At 33.6% G+C, this 19,998-nt stretch overlaps 1 protein-coding gene across 3 annotated transcripts in view; it reads left to right on the top strand.

The window, feature by feature from the left end:
- Positions 1–19,998, top strand: part of TPR (translocated promoter region, nuclear basket protein) — a 73,594-nt gene that overhangs the window by 31,965 nt on the left and 21,631 nt on the right. For all 3 annotated transcript variants that reach the window (XM_044675775.1, XM_044675776.1, XM_044675774.1), the window contains exons 19-35: positions 139–273; positions 1,262–1,402; positions 2,279–2,447; positions 4,226–4,392; positions 5,294–5,446; positions 6,312–6,428; positions 6,575–6,778; positions 6,890–7,074; positions 7,973–8,120; positions 8,586–8,723; positions 8,846–8,977; positions 12,948–13,078; positions 13,568–13,778; positions 14,299–14,439; positions 15,024–15,222; positions 18,012–18,217; positions 19,537–19,598. In XM_044675775.1, coding sequence (XP_044531710.1) covers positions 139–273; positions 1,262–1,402; positions 2,279–2,447; positions 4,226–4,392; positions 5,294–5,446; positions 6,312–6,428; positions 6,575–6,778; positions 6,890–7,074; positions 7,973–8,120; positions 8,586–8,723; positions 8,846–8,977; positions 12,948–13,078; positions 13,568–13,778; positions 14,299–14,439; positions 15,024–15,222; positions 18,012–18,217; positions 19,537–19,598 — 2,639 coding nt within the window. The remainder of the gene's footprint in view (positions 1–138; positions 274–1,261; positions 1,403–2,278; positions 2,448–4,225; positions 4,393–5,293; positions 5,447–6,311; positions 6,429–6,574; positions 6,779–6,889; positions 7,075–7,972; positions 8,121–8,585; positions 8,724–8,845; positions 8,978–12,947; positions 13,079–13,567; positions 13,779–14,298; positions 14,440–15,023; positions 15,223–18,011; positions 18,218–19,536; positions 19,599–19,998) is intronic.

Below are 19,998 nucleotides of genomic sequence, written 5' to 3'. Positions count from 1 at the left end.
CCATGTTGCATAAGTTTAGCATTGACTTGGCAATGAAGTGTTTTATAAATATTTTATAACTTCTCATTTTATTCTTAAAACGAATCTGAATTCAGTGTTTTCTGTTTTTCCCACAAAATTTATCTTTTTTTTTTTTAGGTAAGAGCAGAAAATCTGAAAAAGGAAAAGGAAATGTTGAAATTGTCAGAAGTTCGCCTCTCTCAGCAGCGAGAATCTTTGTTAGCTGAACAAAGAGGACAAAACTTATTACTGACTAATCTGCAAACAATTCAGGTATTCCATTAAAATGTTGTGTGGGTATGTAATTATATAAAAAAGAATTATCAACCTATATTTTGTTAATATATACATAAATTTGGGTAGGGAGTTTTGGATCTCAACTTCAAAAACATTTTAGTAATCATTTTGAAAAATTGAATTTACTTTCTTTTGTAAATAAAATTATTTTATTCTCTGCATTTAAAAGCACCATCCTGAGGAGTCTGAGCTTTGCCAGATTGTGAAAGGGGTCCAAGTCACAAAAAAATTTTAGAAACCTAGTTTAGGAGGCTGTTCACAAAATATCTTTTCACTCTTATAAGTTAGATTTGTTTTCATAAACATGGAGTTTGACACCTTAAAATGATATTTTTCTGATTAAAAGTTTAAAAGGAATCTTAATGTTCTGCTCAGAAGTTTGTTATCTCTAACTTATGAAAGAAATGTGCTTTTTAGTCTCCTGGACATGAAATTTTTATCTTTCCTTGAAAATAAGACCAGTAACAATTTTTTTTTTAAATTGACATGATGGCAAAATTTTGAAGTTTTTAATGGCATTTTTTTTTGTAGTTATATACATAGTGCTTCACTTTGGGAAAAGTCTGAAAATAATTTCTATGTATAGGTAGTCTGGTATTTGGCATGTTCAAGTAAGTATATTCTTTTGTTTTTTAAAAATACTTTTGTTAGCAGCCTTCTCTTTGTGCTAGACTAAAGAGCTTATGATGCTTATTTCAATGGACTTTTTAATTTCAGTTGATCTTCACATTACCCCTTAGAAATTCTAGCTTTCTTCAAGCTTCAGGTATCATGTACTAATTTTTTTTCCATCTACTATCTTCACCTCTCTTTTTCTAAATTTTGTATGTACACACATTTCTGTCAGTAGAATATGAGCTCTAAACTTGGGGACTATTTTCATTATTGTCTTCATATTCTCATTGCTGAATATATGTATTTTTATTTATTAATTTTTTAAAGCCCTATCTTTCTTTTTCTTCAGGGAATACTGGAGAGATCTGAAACAGAAACTAAACAGAGACTTAACAACCAGATAGAAAAGCTTGAACGTGAAATAGCTCAACTAAAGAAGAAATTAGAAAATGAAGTAGAACAAAGACACACACTTACAAGAAATCAAGATGTGAGTATATTTGAATATATAATTGTTGTGGTGGAATCCTGCCTGTGTGAACTTTAGGCAAGGCACTTAGCCTCTTTGGGCCCCTGGCTGCAAATTACCTGGTCTAACTTAGCTCATAAATTTTCCACCTTCATGTTTGAGCTTGTTATTCCCTAAGCTCCTCCTTCCTTTCTTTCCTCATTGCCTTTATAAATACTGTTTCCCCTTCATCCTCTGCCTTTTGAAATCCTTGTCTTCAAGGACCAGATGATCTATTGGTCTATATGAACCCTTTACAGATTTCCCCAAAATATCATTGGTCACTTAAATTTTTCATAACATTTTCTGTGAATCTCTCTTTTTGCAACTTCTATAATTTGTATGACCATTATCCTTATACTTGTCCATTTCCATGTTCCCTTCTGATAGATTATAAACTTGAGAACAAGGCCTGAATTTTATTTCATCTTCTTTTTAAATTCTTACCTTCTGTCTTAGAATCAGTACTAAGTACCATTTCCAAGGCAGAAGAGTGATAAGGGCTAGGCAATCGGGTTAAGTGACTTGCCTAGGGTTATATACCTAAGAGGTGCCTAAGACAGGAGTTGAACCCAGGTCCTGCCAACTCTATAGGCATGGCTCTCTATCCACTGAGTCACCTAGCTGCCTTTTTGTTTCATCTTTATACTGCCATCATCTAGCCCAGTGCTTTAGTGCTTAATGTTTATTTTTAAGTGTTTTCTCTCAGCCATGTAAGTGATCACAGGAAAGGAAACATGAGAATATCTGTTTTAAAATAGGAACATTCTTGAAATTTGGTGTGAATATCTGTTTTAAAATAGGAACATTCTTGAAATTTGGTGTGTTATAGTAAGGTATTTATATCATCTTTTACAGGTTCATCTTTTAGATACCAAGAGACAGCTGGAGACTGAAATAAACCGTCACCTTAATACAAAAGAACTGTTAAAAAATGCTCAGAAAGAAATAGCTACATTGAAACAGCAGCTCAGTAATGTTGAAGCCCAGCTTGCTTCCCAGTCAGCACAGAGAGCTCTTGGAAAAGGTAAACTATTTTTATGATCTTTACTATATCTGGCATTATAGACTGGTCAGTTCTAGAAAAGAAAAAGAAGTGCTGACTAGAATTTCTAGAGCATTAATTTGGTAATTTTAATTGTTGTGAATATTTTTTCATCCTGGCATTAAAATCAGGACCAAATGATGTTTATATTCTTAATCCATTTAATCCTCTTTGGGAAGTTGAATATAGGTCTTTAAGGTATCCCGAGTAGACTAATTTAATATGCTCCATGTTTTCCAACTGTTGAAAACATTCAACTGAATGTCAGAAATCCTTCATTCCAGCAGTTTCAACTTATTTTTGTGAGGAAACTCAAGCCCAAAATGAAGTGATTTGCTCAAGGTCACACTACATAGGGAATAAGTGGCAGAACTATATGCGGGTCTAGACCATTATACCATTTGGTAGGAACACTTATGGATAAGAATGACTGAGTTGGTTTAAAAAGCACTAAAGGTAATCAATGACTTCTCCATTGGAGTGGTATTCCTCTCTGTAGGGTAGTCCAAAAATCTTAGTACAGTTTTAAGCTATTAAAGCCTAAAACTGCACTTATGACTTTTAGAATTCCCTGCATTATTAATGAGAAATTCCTAGGTAAAAGATAATATTTCAGAAAGCTTTGGTTCACATTGAAAAGTTCACAAAGCAAATAATAATCTTTAAATAGTAGTTGCTGGGATTTTTTTTTTAAAGCTAAAGTAAGTGGAAATGTATAAATCAATATGGTCAATGCTTCTGGCCAAAACGACTCCTTAGACTAGTTTTCCACATCAGCAGGCTATATGGGAGGGAGGTTGGTTTGAATTATCCTGGAAGTCTCTTTTAGCACTAAATAATATAACTTAAGATTTTAAGGTGAACTGTTAAAGACTCAGTAGGCTGGGAGAGTTGTTGGGAGGTTCCATCTGGGTAAGGGCTTTTTCAAGGAAATATTAATATTTGAATTTCTATCTCTAAACATTATTTACCCAATTTTTTAATTTATGTTAGGGGAAAACTGATAAAAAGAAAGTGGTAAAAAATTAGTTACAGAGGGAGGACACAGGTCTGTCTTAAGAGAACTTTGTTAACAAAATAAGAGTAGTAGATATAACGAAAGGGTAGGATTGGGATATGGGGAGAGCTGGGGCTGACTTTCAGGTGCCTGTGGGAGTAGTGCATTGTTAATGAAGGGAGTTTTGTCCAAAGAAAACACTGTCATTTTAAAGATTGAACATCACAAGAATTTTTGTCATTCTCTCTTGGAGCATTGTTCTCTTTCTGAAATGAATGTCTATACATGTCCATATTAAAATACTTCTTATATATACACCACTTTTGTGTTTGGTGTTGAGGAGATAATGGCAGACTTGCCTTCATGAAGCTAATTGAGGGGGGAAAATAGAGTAAGAACCAAAATCAAATATTTATGCTAACTATGTCATATATAATAAACACAGTAGATTTAAAAAGAAAGCAAAGGTGACTAAGGAAGGCTTTCAGTAGTATTTTGGATTTTTAAAAGGTGTAAGAGACTATCCCGAAGAGGGAAACATTGAGCCATCATAGAGCAACTATTACAAGTAGAAAGTAAGCTTCTTAGAGTTAGTTTTTGTTTCATTTTTATATCTGTAGGTTTTACCCTATAATTGTGAACTATACTCTAGAGTTTGTGTTCACATAGTATTTAATGTATTTTGAATTGAATTGTATCCCGAAATATCTGTAAAGGACATGCTGATTATTTTTTACATTAAATTTAAATATCATTATTTTAGGCCAGTCTACTTCTAAAGAAGACATTGATGATCTTATAAGTCAGCTAAGGCAAGCTGAAGAGCAGATTAATGACCTGAAGGAAAGACTCAAGACAACTTCTAGTAATGTGGAACAGTATCGAGCTATGGTTCTTAGCTTAGAAGAATCTCTAAACAAGGAAAAACAAGTAAGAAATATGTAAAGATACTGGCAGTCTAGAATCTAGACAATTTGTCATTTACTTAATATATTTAGTAGCAATGATTCATTTCAATCACACTTTTATTAGCAAATTTTTAACTGTTTGATTTTTCATTCAATCTTGAATTGCTTTTCAACTGATATTTCTTTCTGTTAATCATCTTAGAAGTGAATGTCAAATCAGTGTATACATCTATTCCCATTTCAGTCACAGGTTAGGCAGATTGTACTTTGTAATTTGAATACTTGTTCACATACATCTCTGATACATACTGTTGTGTGATCCTAGGCTCATGTGAAACACTTAATCTCTCACTGCCCAGGTCATCTCTGTAAAAACTAAGTTATTCTTCAGGACATTCTTTAAGTTATTGGATGCTCTGTTTAAGTCAAACATTTTTATTAAACACCTACTCTTTCCCAGATGCTGTGTTACATACTTAGGGAATTCTAGGGGGGGGAAATTAACAATTCTTAATTTCAAGGAACTTACATTATATTAGGGGAAAAGCTACATAGAAAATCAAGAAAGTAGTTATAAATTAAGTTGCAGAGAGAGAACACAGGTCTTTTTCAAAGGGAAGTTTGTTAATTTGGAGTAGTAGATATGATGGAAGGATAGAGTTGGATGGGATGGAGACATGGGCAGAGCTGGCACTGACATGTTCAGTTACCTATGGGAATAGTGGTGAAGGAAGGATGTTTTGTCCAAATAAAACATTTCATTTTTAAGACTCAAGATCACAAGAATTTTTTATGGAACCATAAGACAAGTAGACTGTCTAATAATGCTGATTTTTTTTCTCCTATAGTTTCCAGCCTGGTATAACCTAAAAAAAATTGTATAACTTATTTTGAATCCTTAATTTCTCTTGTCTAATGACAAGGTGACAGAAGAGGTACGTAAGAATGTTGAAGCTCGTTTGAAAGACTCAGCTGAGTATCAGGCACAGCTGGAAAAGAAACTAATGGAAGCAGAGAAGGAAAAACAAGAACTTCAAGATGAAAAGCGCAGAGCACTTGAGAGTATGGAGCATCAGGTAGATTTGGTATTGTGTCATTTGGAATTAATGTAAAGTCCTGGAAGACTACAATTCCCAGGGATCCCTGCTACAACTTCCCCTGACACCTCCCACTTCTTTTGTGGGAGGTGTCAGAGAAAGGATAAAAGGGAAAGTTTGGCGCCTCTTTGCTCTCTCTACCCAGGAGAGTCTGCTCTCTGATCATTTATTGGAGCCCCTGAAGGGCTCTGGTCAATTTCCCCCTGCTGGGGCTGGGGAAGGGCTACTTTGCTTTCCCTTCCTCTACCTTCCTCTCTCCTTTCTCTCATTCCATCCTAGCTTCCTCCCTTCCTCCCTTCACTTTCACCCCCACACAGTATCCATGCCACTAGCCTGTTACTTTGTTTGGTTTGCTGCTTTGTTCTGCCTTAGTCCACTTTTCTTCTCCAGCTGTTATGCTTACACTTAAAAACTGCCCACCTAATCCTTTTTTTTTAGCTCATGTTCATAGCATCAGGTATTATTAATTGCATACCTATAGTGACAGAAGAGATTATTTCAAATCATCAATTACTTTCAATATATTCTTGTTTTCCTTTTATACCAGAGGTGTCAAACATAAGCATTTATTGCCAGCAACACTCTTGAGTGGAGCCCAAACCAGATTAAGATGAAATTGAGAAATAGTTAACAAAATGAACAAAAATACATTAAAATGTAGATGATGTTAATATGTGATTTTCTCAGTCAGTATACAGGCTTGCAGGGATCATTAATACAATATATTGGCCTCATTACTATTTGAGATTAGAACTACCTCTTTACACAGCAGAAGTTTTCTAAATTTTATTTTTATAATTTTAAAGCAAATGTAAATTATAATTTTTTTTCTTTCCTGCTTTAGTTGTCTGAATTAAAGAAGACTCTCTCTAGTGTTCAAAATGAAGTTCAAGAAGCTCTTCAGAGAGCAAGCACGGCTTTGAGTAATGAGCAGCAAGCCAGACGGGATTGTCAGGAACAAGTTAGTATTCTAGGTTTTTTAAAAGTTACTTCAAAAGGAGAGAGCCATAAAACTATTCTATAGCTTTTCATCAACATGTTTTCTTTTGAAGGAATTCAAAATGGACTTACAGATGTTAATTTTTTATTTTTTATAACTTATTGTAGGCTAAAATAGCAATAGAAGCTCAGAATAAATATGAACGGGAACTGATGCTACATGCTGCTGATGTGGAAGCTTTGCAGGCTGCCAAAGAACAAGTTTCCAAAAACTTATTAGTGCGTCAGCAATTGGAAGAAATGGCTCAGAAAGCAGAATCACAGTTGTTGGAATGTAAAGCCTCTTGGGAGGAAAGAGAGAGAATGTTAAAGGTATGTTTTTTCATAGATGTGGAAATGTTGAATAATTATTTCAAGACAGTTTTCTAAATGATCATTGTCAAATAAGAATTAAAAAGTTGTTTAAAAATTTTTAATTTACAGGACGAAGCTGCCAAGAGTGCCTCTCGCTGTGAAGATTTAGAAAAACAAAATAGGTTACTTCATGATCAGATTGAAAAATTAAGTGACAAGGTCGTGACCTCTATAAAGGAAGATGTTCAGGGTTCATCAAATGTATCTCTAAATGAAGAAGGCAAGTCCCAAGAACAAGTCTTAGAAATTCTCAGGTAAATTAAATTCATTCAAGACAGTTTACTTCTGTGTCTTAGAATCAATTCATTTGGACTTGGGGGGTTAAATTCTCTTAGCTCTTTCTTTCTGTGCATTACTAATAAAATACAGAAAATGTAAGGATGAGGTTTTGTGATACTCTGTAATACTATACATTCTAACTATGGGTTTGCTGTGGGTAACAAGTTAGTTTCATATACTCTCACTCTAAGATTTGTTTTTCTTATTTGTTAATCAGTGAAACAACTGTTTTTTTCAAGACTTTTCGAATTCAGCTATTTGCTACTTTTAAATTCTGACTGGAAGTAGGAATGTATTTCTTCATATCTAAAGGAGATTGTCGTCTATTGGATAAAAGAGCTAGTCTCAAAACCAAGAACCCTCAGCTTCTGTTCTAGTCTTGCTTTTGACATATACTAACTTTGAAATCCCAGCCAAGTCGTATCACCTTCTAGCACTCAAAGCAACTCTCTTAAAAGTGCAAAGAAAGTGTTGACCTGCAATGATAAAGGGAGTTCCCAAATCCATTGAAATTACAGATCCATTCCCTGGCATCCTGCAGAACAAAAAAAATTCCATTCTCCATTTTTATTCACTTGCTTGTTGGACATATGTTATAGAGGATTTATGCTTCACATATTGTATTGGTCTAGATCTAGCTTCATCCATAAGTCTTTGAAACAAAATAAAGTAAAAGGTTTATTGATTTGGCACCATTTTCAGCATTTTTGGTCACTTTCTTTACAGTAATTAAATTCTTCTGAGTTTTTACCTTCTCCTTAAAGAGTCGAAGCATAAGATTGTCAGTACTAGAAGCTTTAGGTTGGGTTACTTTTAGGTAAGCTTCACAAAGGCACACATTTCATAAATATTAAATGTTTTTCTTGGCTACAGGTTTATACGACGAGAAAAAGAGATTGCAGAAACCAGGTTTGAAGTAGCCCAGGTAGAAAGCTTGCGTTACAGACAACGGGTAGAGCTCCTAGAAAGAGAGCTTCAAGAGCTGCAAGATAGTCTAAATGCTGAGAGGGAAAAAGTCCAGGTATATACCTTTATAATGTTTTTGAAATTTTTAAAAATGTTATTTTGAAAATAAGCAAAATCATACTACTTTTGCTACTTTCTCCACCAACCCAAATCTTTTACTAGAATTGGCAGTTTTACCTTTAAAATTAATCTTTAATTCATATTCACATGAATTCTTTTACTCTTTAAAAAAATATTGCTACTTCTTTTGCTTTGGTTCCCAATCTTGAACCTGTTCACAAACTTAGATAAATGTATACATAATTGGAAATAAAAATCATATTATAAAAAGACTCTTTAGAAAGTTAACTCCTTCCTACTATAATGCTCATTTATTTAGAGATATTGGATCTGATTAGGAACAAAATGATTTATAGCCCAATGTACTCCAACTCCTTCCTCTCCTACTTTCTCCCCTCAAGTAGGAAGATGCTTATAATCTCCTGGGTTTTTTCTTTGTTGTTTCTTTTTTAACCCCTAGGTAACTGCAAAAACAATGGCTCAGCATGAAGAACTGATGAAGAAAACTGAAACAATGAATGTAGTTATAGAAACCAATAAGATGCTGAGGGAAGAAAAAGAAAGACTAGAACAAGAACTACAGCAGATGCAAGCAAAGGTTTGTAACTTAATAATTTAGGCATGAAGAGTACAGGAGGAGAAACATGGGATTTTAAAAGTTTTTTGTTATTTTCATTTATTTCAGTCAAAATAGCATTGACAAGGTATTCTGTTTTCCAGGTCAGAAAACTGGAGTTAGATATCTTACCATTACAAGAATCAAATGCCGAACTCAGTGAGAAGAGTGGTATGCTGCAAGCAGAGAAGAAATTGCTAGAAGAAGATATCAAACGCTGGAAAGCACGTAACCAGGTGAACAATTTACACATTTACAAAGTTGGTCAGGAAGTAATTTGTAGATTTAAAATTAACTTTTGAGAAGTAGCATAGCCTAATGGATTAAGAGCTGGTCTCAAAATCATTTCTCATTGCCCCAGGTAACTAACTCCCTAAGAATAGAAGGGTCAGACTTCTAGCCAACAGATGGAAGTGACTCTCAAGTGCCAGAAAATGGATTAAAATGTAACTGGGAAATGTTTAACAACATAAATAAAAATACAGGAGGCAGCCAGGTGGCTCATTGGATTGAGAGCCAGGGCCATAAATGGGAGGTCCTGGGTTCAAATCTGGCCTCACACACTTCCTAGTTGGGTGACCCTGGGCAAGTCACCTAACCCCCATTGCCTAGCTCTTACCACTCTTTTGCCTTGGTTCTAAGATGGAAAGTGAGGGTTTCAAATAAATAAATGAATGAATGAATGCTACGGTAAAGCAAAGATTATGTTAATTTGAAGTTTTCTGAGTCACTGAGCAAACTGCAAGGATGTTTTTCTATTTGAGTTTGACACTACTCTTTTGGAAGTATCCAAACAAAGGGTTCCCTAACTAATGAAATCCCCTGTTCTATTTCCCTTCCTCTCTTCTCCTTCCCCCACCAAAAAAAAAATTTGCTTTGTGTAAAACTGAAAAAAATAATAAAAGTATTTCTGCCACACATTTATACAATGCCACCCTTATATCACTTTTGATGGTGCAGATTTGTGTTTATGCCAAATACCAAGTCTTTTCTTTTAAACTTAGCCTTCATTTGTTCGAGCTTTTAAGCTAGGTGTTGTTAACATCTCCCAGTATCCAAGTTGTTTTTGGTTTTATTCTATTCATGAAATAGAATAATTCCACAAATATTTAGCAGCACAAGGTTTAAGGCACTGTGTACAGAGGAGATACAAGGCTAAACCACAAACACTGCCCACTTAACTGCAGAGACTGGTAGACATGAGAATCTGATGAATGAGATAATTTTTGGAATTCCTTTGATATTACTAAATGGAATAGTATTTATACCTTATAGTTGATGCGGTTTTTTAAAAATATCTTTGGTCTTCAGATTTTCTGAGGTAAGTAGATCAGTTGTTTTCCCCAGTTTATTGGTAAGACAGTAGAGGTATAGGGGAAATTAAATCATTTGGACAGCATCTCAAGCTTTGAAGGAACTGCAACTCAAACTCGGGTCTTCTGATTCCAATTGCAGGGTTATTTTGTTGTTGTTTTTTTCCACTATCATACTCTGCCATTTATCTGAAGCTAATAAGAATCTTAGAGATCATCTAATCCTACTCCCTTATTTTACTGGTGTGGAAATAGATCTAAGAAAGTCATCTGTCTTAACAAAGGGAGTCCATTGAGATGTCTCTTAACTGCAAATCAGATTCCTAATATGTTGTTTCTTTCCCTTTTCCTTTCTACCCTAATTTAGGCTCTCATCACTTTTTGTTAAGACTATTATAATATCTCAACTGATAGTCTTCTTTCTAGTCTTTCCCATCTGTAGTACATTTCTCATAGTAAGTAATCTTCCAAGTGGATTGTTTTTATATACCTTTTCAAAAGCTTTTAAATATTGCCAATTGCCTACTGAATAAAGTTCAAATTATTCTTATGTTAGCATTGGAGGTCCTCCTGTAGTTGGCTTCATTCAGCCTGCTTTTTATGTGCCATATCTGTTACTATTTTACATATCAGTCAAATTCTGTTACCACCTATCCATACATAGTTCATGGTCCTTTTGCTTCTCTAGATAAAGAATTCAATTCAATTCAAATCTTCCCAAGCTCTTGAATTCCTTACCTCTCCCTCTGTTAAAATTCCTTTCTTCTGTGAGGGCCTGACTGGTACTTTCTTCCACCTAGCTAACTATTCATTCCATAGAATCTAATCTGTTTTTCCTACCTCTTTGCCCCTAGTATCCTACCTCTTATCTCTACCATTTAAAATCCCTTCTTTCAAGGCCTTTTATTATGCTATTACATTATATTATGCTATTATAGATAGATATAGATATAGATAGATATAGATATATGTACTTTCAAGTACAACCTCTTACATTATACTTTCCCTAAGAATGGCTATTGAAAACCATCTCTTTTCAAATTTCTTTTACCATTCTATTGCTTTTTTGTACTTTTCACATTTTGCCTAGTATTATAATCTTGTTTATAATATCTCTTCCTCTCCCCTAACTAGATTATACATGCCTTGAGGGAAGTACAATATATCTTATTAGCCTCAGGAAGACCTGAATTCAAGCCCTACCTTGGACACAAAAATAATTAGGTAATCATGGAAAAGTCCCTTAATTTTAGTGCCCTAGGCATTTCTCTGGAAACCTAAGTTAAAGACAAATTGCCTGGCTGCTTTAGTGAAAATAATATTTACAGTTTCTACTTCCCACCCTAAAAATCCCCCCATATTTGATGAAATCAGAGTTCTAGACACCCTGCCAAAGGGGGAAAAAACCCTCACATATAATTAGCTAGATGTCTGATTTAATTGAGTTGGATAATCCCGGCAAATTCTAGTCCCCATAAGTCTTCCCAGCCACATATTCTTATAAGCTTTTTTTAATGTGTTAAAGATATACTCTTGGACTGTTTGTTTAATCTTTGTATGTCAGGTATATACCTTTTCTACTTATAATATCTCTGTTCTCTTAGAGTGTGATATTCGTTGAATCATATTGAGTTGGAATATGTCCTTGAATTCCTAAAGTGTTTCAACACCAAACTTACAACTTTTTGGCCACCTTTAGCCAGAGGATTAAAGACAAAAAATTATATAACTAAAAATTATATAGCCATTGACCAGTGTGATGTTTGATGATGTTAACTCCATTCTGTTTGGCTTGTATTTTCTTGGGCATGATCAGGCTGTTGGTAGAAATATGACTTCAGTGTTTGCTAATATAGTCTATTTTCGCCCTCTTTTGGGTATGGAATTTTTAGGAAGAAAAACTAGCAGTTGGAATAATAGTAGATTATAATAGCTTTTCATCATAAAGGGCCAAATTAGAGGGATCTAATTCAACCTCTCTGATAGAGGAATCCTTTCTTATAAAATACCTGACCAGCAAAAGAGATTTGCACATTGAAATGTTTCATTAGTTACCTTCTCCTAGTTCCGCTTGTTGCTTTGCTTTGCTTCTATTGATGCTATTATAGATAGATATAGATATAGATAGATATAGATATATGTACCTAGTGAAGTATGTATTTTCTCATTAGAATGTTAGCTCTTTTGAGGCCAGGAACTAGTTTTTGTTTTCCTTTGTATCCCTAATGTTTGGTTCATGCTTAATAAATGAAGACTCCCTATCAGTAGCTTTTTTCCCCCCATAAAACTATTACTTTCAGAATCAAAAACAAGTTCTCCTATCTGGCACTTAGTTTTTCAAAACTTAGTCCTGCCTTATCATTCCAGCCTTAAAGAATTACAGTTATGTTCCAGAGACCCCCAGAATAGGTGAAAATGCCACAAAGTAGTGGCATTATATTTATTTTATTATTTATGTATATTTTAAGGCTATTTTTTTTTTTTTTTGGTGAAGCTATGATAAGTGAACTGCAATATAGTGAGGGACGACTGTACTACTTTTTTCTCCTGTTTTTTTTTTTTTTTAATCCGACTCTTACCTCTGCTTGTTGTGATCACTATTTTCCTTCAAAACTCAGCTTAAATACCACCTTTTAGGCATGAGGCCTTTATTGATCTCACCAGCTACTAGGCCCACTGCCAAAATTATCTCATTTATCTTGTATATATTTTGATTTTACTTATATGTACATCATATCTCTTGGTGGATTGAAAGCTTCTTATGGGCAAGGTCTGTTTAATTTTTGTCTTTGTAACTGCACACAAAAGACAGTGTCTTTTTCACATGATAGGCACTTAATGATTTTTGCTTAGTTAAAAATAGACCATAATTATGAAGTTTCTCCTTTTTCAGCATCTTGCAAGCCAGCAAAAAGAACCAGATTTGGAAGAATGCCGAAAGCTCCTTTCAGAGAAGGAAGTAAATACTAAGCGCATTCAGCAATTGAGTGAAGAAACTGGAAGACTGAAAGCTGAAATTGCAAGGTATAGTGGAAAGAAGTTCTAAGTTTAATAGTTTATACGAAACTCTAAAACAGGGTATGCCACTTACTTTACTTTCTCTAAGAGCTCTCTGCTAACAATTGAACTTTCTAAAGGGAAAGTAAAGGCAAAGGACATCTACTATGTCATGGCTTTCCTCATCATTTTCAGTGTGGAGCCAAGCAATGTTATTCATAAAGATTTTCTTTCACTATTTTCTCACATCCTAAAATAGTCAGTGTTTGCTGCCCACAACTTTACATACTTTATTGTAGTATCCCTGAAACTAATCAGTGAAACACAGTTTTAAAAGGAACATTTTGTTATACTTTAAATATTAAACTTAAACTGAAGTGCAATAGAAAAATGTGAACAATTTAAATTAACTGGTTTAACATGCAGTTTTTTAAAAACTACTCTTTCCCCCAATAAGATGTGTATGGGTTTAGTTTTGTTATTTTTTTCTTTTCAATGTTCATTTTTTTCATTTAGATCAAATGCATCTTTGACCACTAGCCAAAACTTAATCCAGAACCTAAGGGAAGAATTAAATAAAATGAGAACTGAAAAAGAATCTCTCCAAAAGGACTTAGAAGCCAAAGTATCTGATATACAAGAAAAAGTCAAAACTATTACTCAAGTCAAGAAAATTGGACGAAGATATAAGACTCAATATGAAGAACTTAAGGCACAACATGATAAGGTAAAATTTCAGGTGGTTGTTCAAAGAAAAATATAAAGCTTAGTAGTTAGCACAACTCTACAATTTTTATATTTTATTGGTTAATATACATGAATTAGTCAACAGTTGCAGATTCTTAGTTCAAAATATAAACTTAAATGAAAATTTATTTTTTGTTTGAATCATAATAAATTCAGAGGTACAGAGATTCATATTCAGAACAGGAGTTTGGAGTGCATTTGTTGATTGCTTTACTGTTATTAAATTTACTTCCTTATAAATCATTGCTAATTTAAGCTTATAAATAGATATTCATGTGTCTAATTGTAAAGAAAAGTAATCAAATTTAATATCTACTTTAACAAACAACATAATCTGACTATTAACGAAATGCTTGTTATTACTCTGTCTCATTTATTAATAAATTGCTTCTGAGACTTTCTTCCCTTCCTTAAAGTCTGACCGCATAAGCTACATTCCCTTTATCATGTACTATATTCAGTATACTGTTGATACCTAACACACAGTATCATGATCCTAGGTAATGGAAACTTCTCAGTCTGTTGGAGAACCTCTGGAACAGCAGATGTCTGTCCATGAAGTACAAGAGCTTAAAGAAACTCTGAACCAAGCTGAAATAAAGACAAAATCTCTAGAGAATCAAATAGAGAACCTTCACAAGGTAGGTATAAGTGAGCAATAGATTGGAGGTATAGTTCCATTTTGTTTTAGGATGTAAAAGTGTAAGAAGTACAAGGTTATGGAGAATAGTGACAGTAATTTATCTGCCTTATAGAGACATAATAAGCCTAGTTGTTTTTCAAGGCCTTATTTCTTCAGGTAATTATGGATTATAGAATGATTAAATTTTAGATTTGGAGGAAAACCTTAAAGAAGAGCATGTAATTCAGCCTTTGAATTTTATAGATAAGGAAACTGAGGCCACAGGAGAGAAAATTATTTGCCCACAGTCACAAAGCTGGGATTTGTTATCTGGCTCTTAAGTCCAGTTCTCTTTCACTGTACTCCTGCATAAGAATATTACCTTTTTTCATATAATTGTTTGCATTGTTATATGTATATACATATAGACACAGACAGACATATATACTAAACTATCATTCTACTTGATTCTTTGACATTTATGTGCTTTTAAATAATTATAGTATAAGATTTGTCATTATGAGATTTGGTAATTGTTTGACAACTCATCCCATTTTTCTCTAAATAGTTACTTTTACTTAAAGGTCTTTTTTCCCTCTTTAGACGGTATCTGAGAAAGAGTCTGAAGTTAGAAGTCTTCAGGAGCAGATAACACAGCTTCAGTCTGAGCTCTCACGTCTTCATCAGGACCTTCAAGACAGAACTACACAGGAGGAACAGCTGCGGCAACATATGACTGAGAAGGAGGATAAAACAAGAAAGGCTCTTGTTGCAGCAAAAGCAAAACTGGCACATTTAGCTGGTAAAGATATCCCTGTATTCATTAAAGTTTGAAATGTATGAAATTACAGGCAAAGATCTACCTGTATTTCGCCATACTATGCAGATTAGGTATTTGGAATGGTGATTAGAGGTAAGGAAGTGATTTTTAACTATTGCCACTTAACAAAAACTTAGACTGTCACAGGGACAGAATTGATAGTACCTCACACCTAACACTTGCTTAATAAATAATACATTTTAATTTATAATAAATTATATTAATTCCTGGAGATTTGGACTTAAAAGACATTTAGACTTTTCAGTAATAAACTAGTTCCCTGAATTCATCATTTCTGAGGATAATGTTGGTAAGGGGATGATAAGAATTTAAATTTATATCTTAACTTCACTCCATTCATTTTCTTTCTAAGCAGTATATCCTAAGCAGATTTGTAAATGTTAGGTATAGAAATTTAGCCAGGATATTTATTAGAGGATAAATCACAGAATTTGAGGATCAGAAGGGTCCTCATCAACTATATAATCCAAACTATACCTGAAAAGAATCTATATTAACATATCTCTTCCACATGATAAATGTTTTAGATACTAAGAAGATACTTACTGTGTCCTCCCAGATCTAAGTGACTCCAGTTCCATCAATTGATCTTTTTCTTTTTTAATCAATTGATCTTTATAAGACATTGTCTCAAGACCCTTCACTGTTCTGTTTACCATTCTTTGGATGCTCTTCAGCTTAACAATTTCCATCCACCTGAAAGCTATGACTCTTAATACAACCCAAGGTCAAATTCACTTTTTTGCCTGCTGTGGCATACTAGTGACTTAGTGAATTATCCGTCTAAGTCTCCAAAATATTTTCTGAAAATTACTATTTAACCAGGCCTAATTTTCTTTTTATACTTGTAAAGTTAATTTTTTTTTTTTTTGCCTAAGTGTAAGACTGTCCATTTATCCATGTGGGATTGCATATTATTAGAGTTTACCCAGTGCTTTACCAAATACTACCTTGAACTTTTTGGGTTCTGACTCTATCATTCAGTATTTTAACTGTTCCTCCCAACTTTGTGCCATTTATAGATTTGATGATCATACCTTTCATGCTTTTTATCCAAAGCATTAATAAAAATTTTAAGTAGAATAAAGCAATGTACAAATGCCTGAGATACTCCACTAGAGAGCTCTTGCCAAGTTGATATTGAACCACTGCTCTTTGAATCCTTACTAATAATAGCAAAAAAGTAGAACTAGAAGAGTTTCAGGTCAAGGTGATGCCCTCATTTTATAGAAGAGGAAATCTGGCCCAACAAGGTTAAATGACTTGCCTGAGTTGAGTTAGAAGCGGTAGACGAGAAGGATTTGAACCTAGGTTTTCTGACTAGGACCAGTGTTCTTTTCACATTGATGAATCCATATAATTGTGTTATCTACTCTTCATTTGTCAATTACTGATAAGTCATAAGATAGAGTCAGTACATTGGAAACTGAGGAGTGTTTTGGCTTATGAATGGGATTGCAGTGTAGATATTATGTATATATATAATAATAGATGGCATTTTATGGTTTACAAAGTGCTTTAAAAATATCTCAATACTCACAACAACCCTGGAAGATAGGCACTATTATCCTCTTTTTATAGATGAGCAAGCCAAGGCAGACAGAGGTGAAGTGACTTGCTTAGTGTCACAAAGCTATTAAGTATGTGAAATAAGATTCAAACCCAGGTCTTTTTGACTCAGCCCATTGCTTTATCCACTGCAGCAACAGATTTCTTAATATGTATATATAAAGGCAGCATTCATCTCCAGAGTTTATATTGCTTCAACTCTTCCTTGCTACTTTTAGATGCTTTCATTTCTGAGTGTGTGTATATTAAAGAGAGAACATGACAGTGGATGGAAAATTGGGCTTAAAGTCACAAAATCTTTAGTTCAGATTTAGCCTCCATCACATTCTAGCTGTGTATAGCCCTGGATAAATCAATTGCATCTATGTGCCTTAAGCAACTTCCTAAGATTTAACTACAAAAATATAAATAGATTACAGTTTTCAATGTCCCAACCTGAGTTTCTCATGCTGAAGGTCCTTTGAATATTTGCGTTTTAAATGTTAGAATTGAAAATGAGCAAACTAATGTGTAATTGCCTACTGAATTCAAACAAATGAGGATTGGTATTAAACTGATGGATATAGAGAGAAATTATTAGAAGATAATCAGCCAGCTCTTTGTGTAGAGAAAGGATATCCGTATATTTAATAAATAACTTGGTAATAGTATACATTTCTTGGTATTGGAGGGAGAAATAAGGTGTAAATAGCTTTAGAAAGAGCTGTTTTCACTATGTCACAATTTTAGTATATTCATCTAACAGTTTTAACTTTTGGTGTGGTATTTAATTTTAAGAATTGTCTTGAAAACACTAAATATGTATTTGGTCCTATAATTTGGATCATTCACCATATAATGACCAGTCAGTTAAGAAGCATTTATTATGTCCTTACTGTGTGTATGTGCTGGGCACTACTAAGCTCTAGGGACATAGAGAAAAACAGACTCTGCTTTCAAAGAGCTAATATTCTAATAGGAAAGACAAAACCAAAAATCACTAAGGTACATCCAGAGTGTGTAATATGTAACTAGGTTTATAAAGAGCAAATGGAAGGTAATCTGAGGGGAATAATGGTGGGGTAACTGGGAAAAATCTCAAAAGTTGGTATTTGAGTTGAATCTTTAAAGAATTAAATCATGCCAATCATCTTAATGTTCCACCTTCTTGGTATAAAAGTTGTATATTATTATTTATTCAGGGGTCAAAGATCAACTAACTAAAGAAAATGAAGAGCTTAAACAAAGAAATGGTGCATTAGATCAACAGAAGGATGAATTGGATGTGCGGATGACTGCTCTTAAATCACAGTATGAAGGTCGAATTAGCCGCTTAGAAAGAGAACTCAGGGAACAACAAGAAAGACACCTTGAGCAAAGAGATGAGCCTCAGGAAACCACTAGCAAGGTAATTGATACCTCAGGTACTTTTTCTGCATCTAATCTTAAAGTATTCTTAATCCTCTTGTGGCATGATGTAGTGGGAAATAATATATTCAGAGCCATAAGCCCTAGATTTCAATTGCGTTCTTTTTTGGAAAGATTTTATTTTACCAATTATGTTATAATAATTTTCCATATAAGTTATATGTGCCAAATTGTCTCCCTTCCTCCTTTTCCCTCCTTTCTCTCAGAGCTGTTAAGTAATCTGATCTAATTTATACATGTATTATTATACAAAACATTTCCATATTGTTCAGTTTTATAAGAGAATACTCATGTAAAAACTAAAACCCCAGGAAAAAAAAACAAAACAATAAAAGTGAAAAATCGTGTGCTTTGATCTGCATTCTGACTCCCAACAGTTCTTTCCTTAGAGGTGGGTAGTGTTCTTTGTTAGAAGTTTTTCAGAATTGTCCTATATTATTCTATTGTTGAGAGTAGCTAACTACATCACATTTGATCATTCCATAATATTGCTGTTATTGGTTATAATGTTCTCCTTGTTCTACTTATTTCACTCATCAATTCATGAAGGTCTTTCCAGCTCTTTCTGGATCATATTGTTCATCATTTTTTAGCACAATAGTATTCTAATCACCATCATTTTACCAGTTTGTTCAACCATTCTCTAGGTTATGGATATCTCCTTGATTAATCCCATTGATTTCCAATTCTTTGCCACCATAAAAAGAGCTGCTATAAATATTTTTGTACAAATAGGTCCTTTCCCCCTCTTTTTTCTCTCTTTGACATATAGACATAGTAGTAGTCTTACTGGATCAAAGGATATGCATTGTTTTGTAGCCCTTTGAGCATAGTTCCAAACATGGACAAATCTCTTAAACCTTCTAAGGCTCAGTTTCTTCATCCTTAAAAAATAGTTAATAATATTTAGGACTGCCTATCTTACAGACCTCTTGAGGGGCTCATAAGTTAACACTGAAATGCTATCCTTCCAAGGAACTATTATTTTTATTTTTCTCATTTATGTTTATTTGTATATATCTTGTGTATTCTTTGTAAACAGATTATAACTTCCTTGAAAATGGTATTCCCCTTGCCCATAATAGGTCTTTAACAAACATATGCCAAATAATTAATGTGGTGGTTTTTTTGTCTTAAATTTTTATTGAAAGTTTCCATGATTTTTGTTTCCCTGTCTTGCTCTGTTAACAACTTTGAACAATTTTTGTATGTAAGTTTTATATTTTTTTCATTTAGTTTCATTTTTTTATTATTTTAGAGGGACTACTTATTCATCTACACTAACTTGTATTTTAATAGGTCCCTGAACAACAAAGACAGATCACACTCAAAACCACTCCAGCTTCAGGTGAAAGAGGAATGTGAGTTCATTTTTCTATTATATTTAAGTTGTTTTCATTATACAATAGACTTTTCTATTGCTGAGAAATCTAGAAATAGTTTCAAAAAAGAAATCCTATGGTCTGCCTCTTTTTTTAATTAAAAATTTTATTTAGTTACTTAATTTAGACTATTTTATGGTTACATGATTCATGTTCTTTCCCTCTCTTCCTCCCTCCCCTCTCCCAGAGCTAATGAACAGTTCCACTGGGTTTTACGTGTATCATTGTTCAAAACCTATTTCCATATTATTACTATTTTAATAGAGTGATCATTTAAAGTTAAAATCCCAATCATATCCCCATTGAACCATATGATCAATCTTATGTTTTTCTTCTGCATTTCTACTCCCGCAGTTCTTTCTCTGCATGTGGGTAGCGT

Source organism: Gracilinanus agilis, chromosome 4 (genome assembly GCF_016433145.1).
Source record: "Gracilinanus agilis isolate LMUSP501 chromosome 4, AgileGrace, whole genome shotgun sequence".
Classification (NCBI taxonomy): Eukaryota; Metazoa; Chordata; class Mammalia; order Didelphimorphia; family Didelphidae; genus Gracilinanus; species Gracilinanus agilis.
Note: the sequence above shows the minus strand (reverse complement) of the source record. Positions and strands in the feature narration are given on the sequence as shown.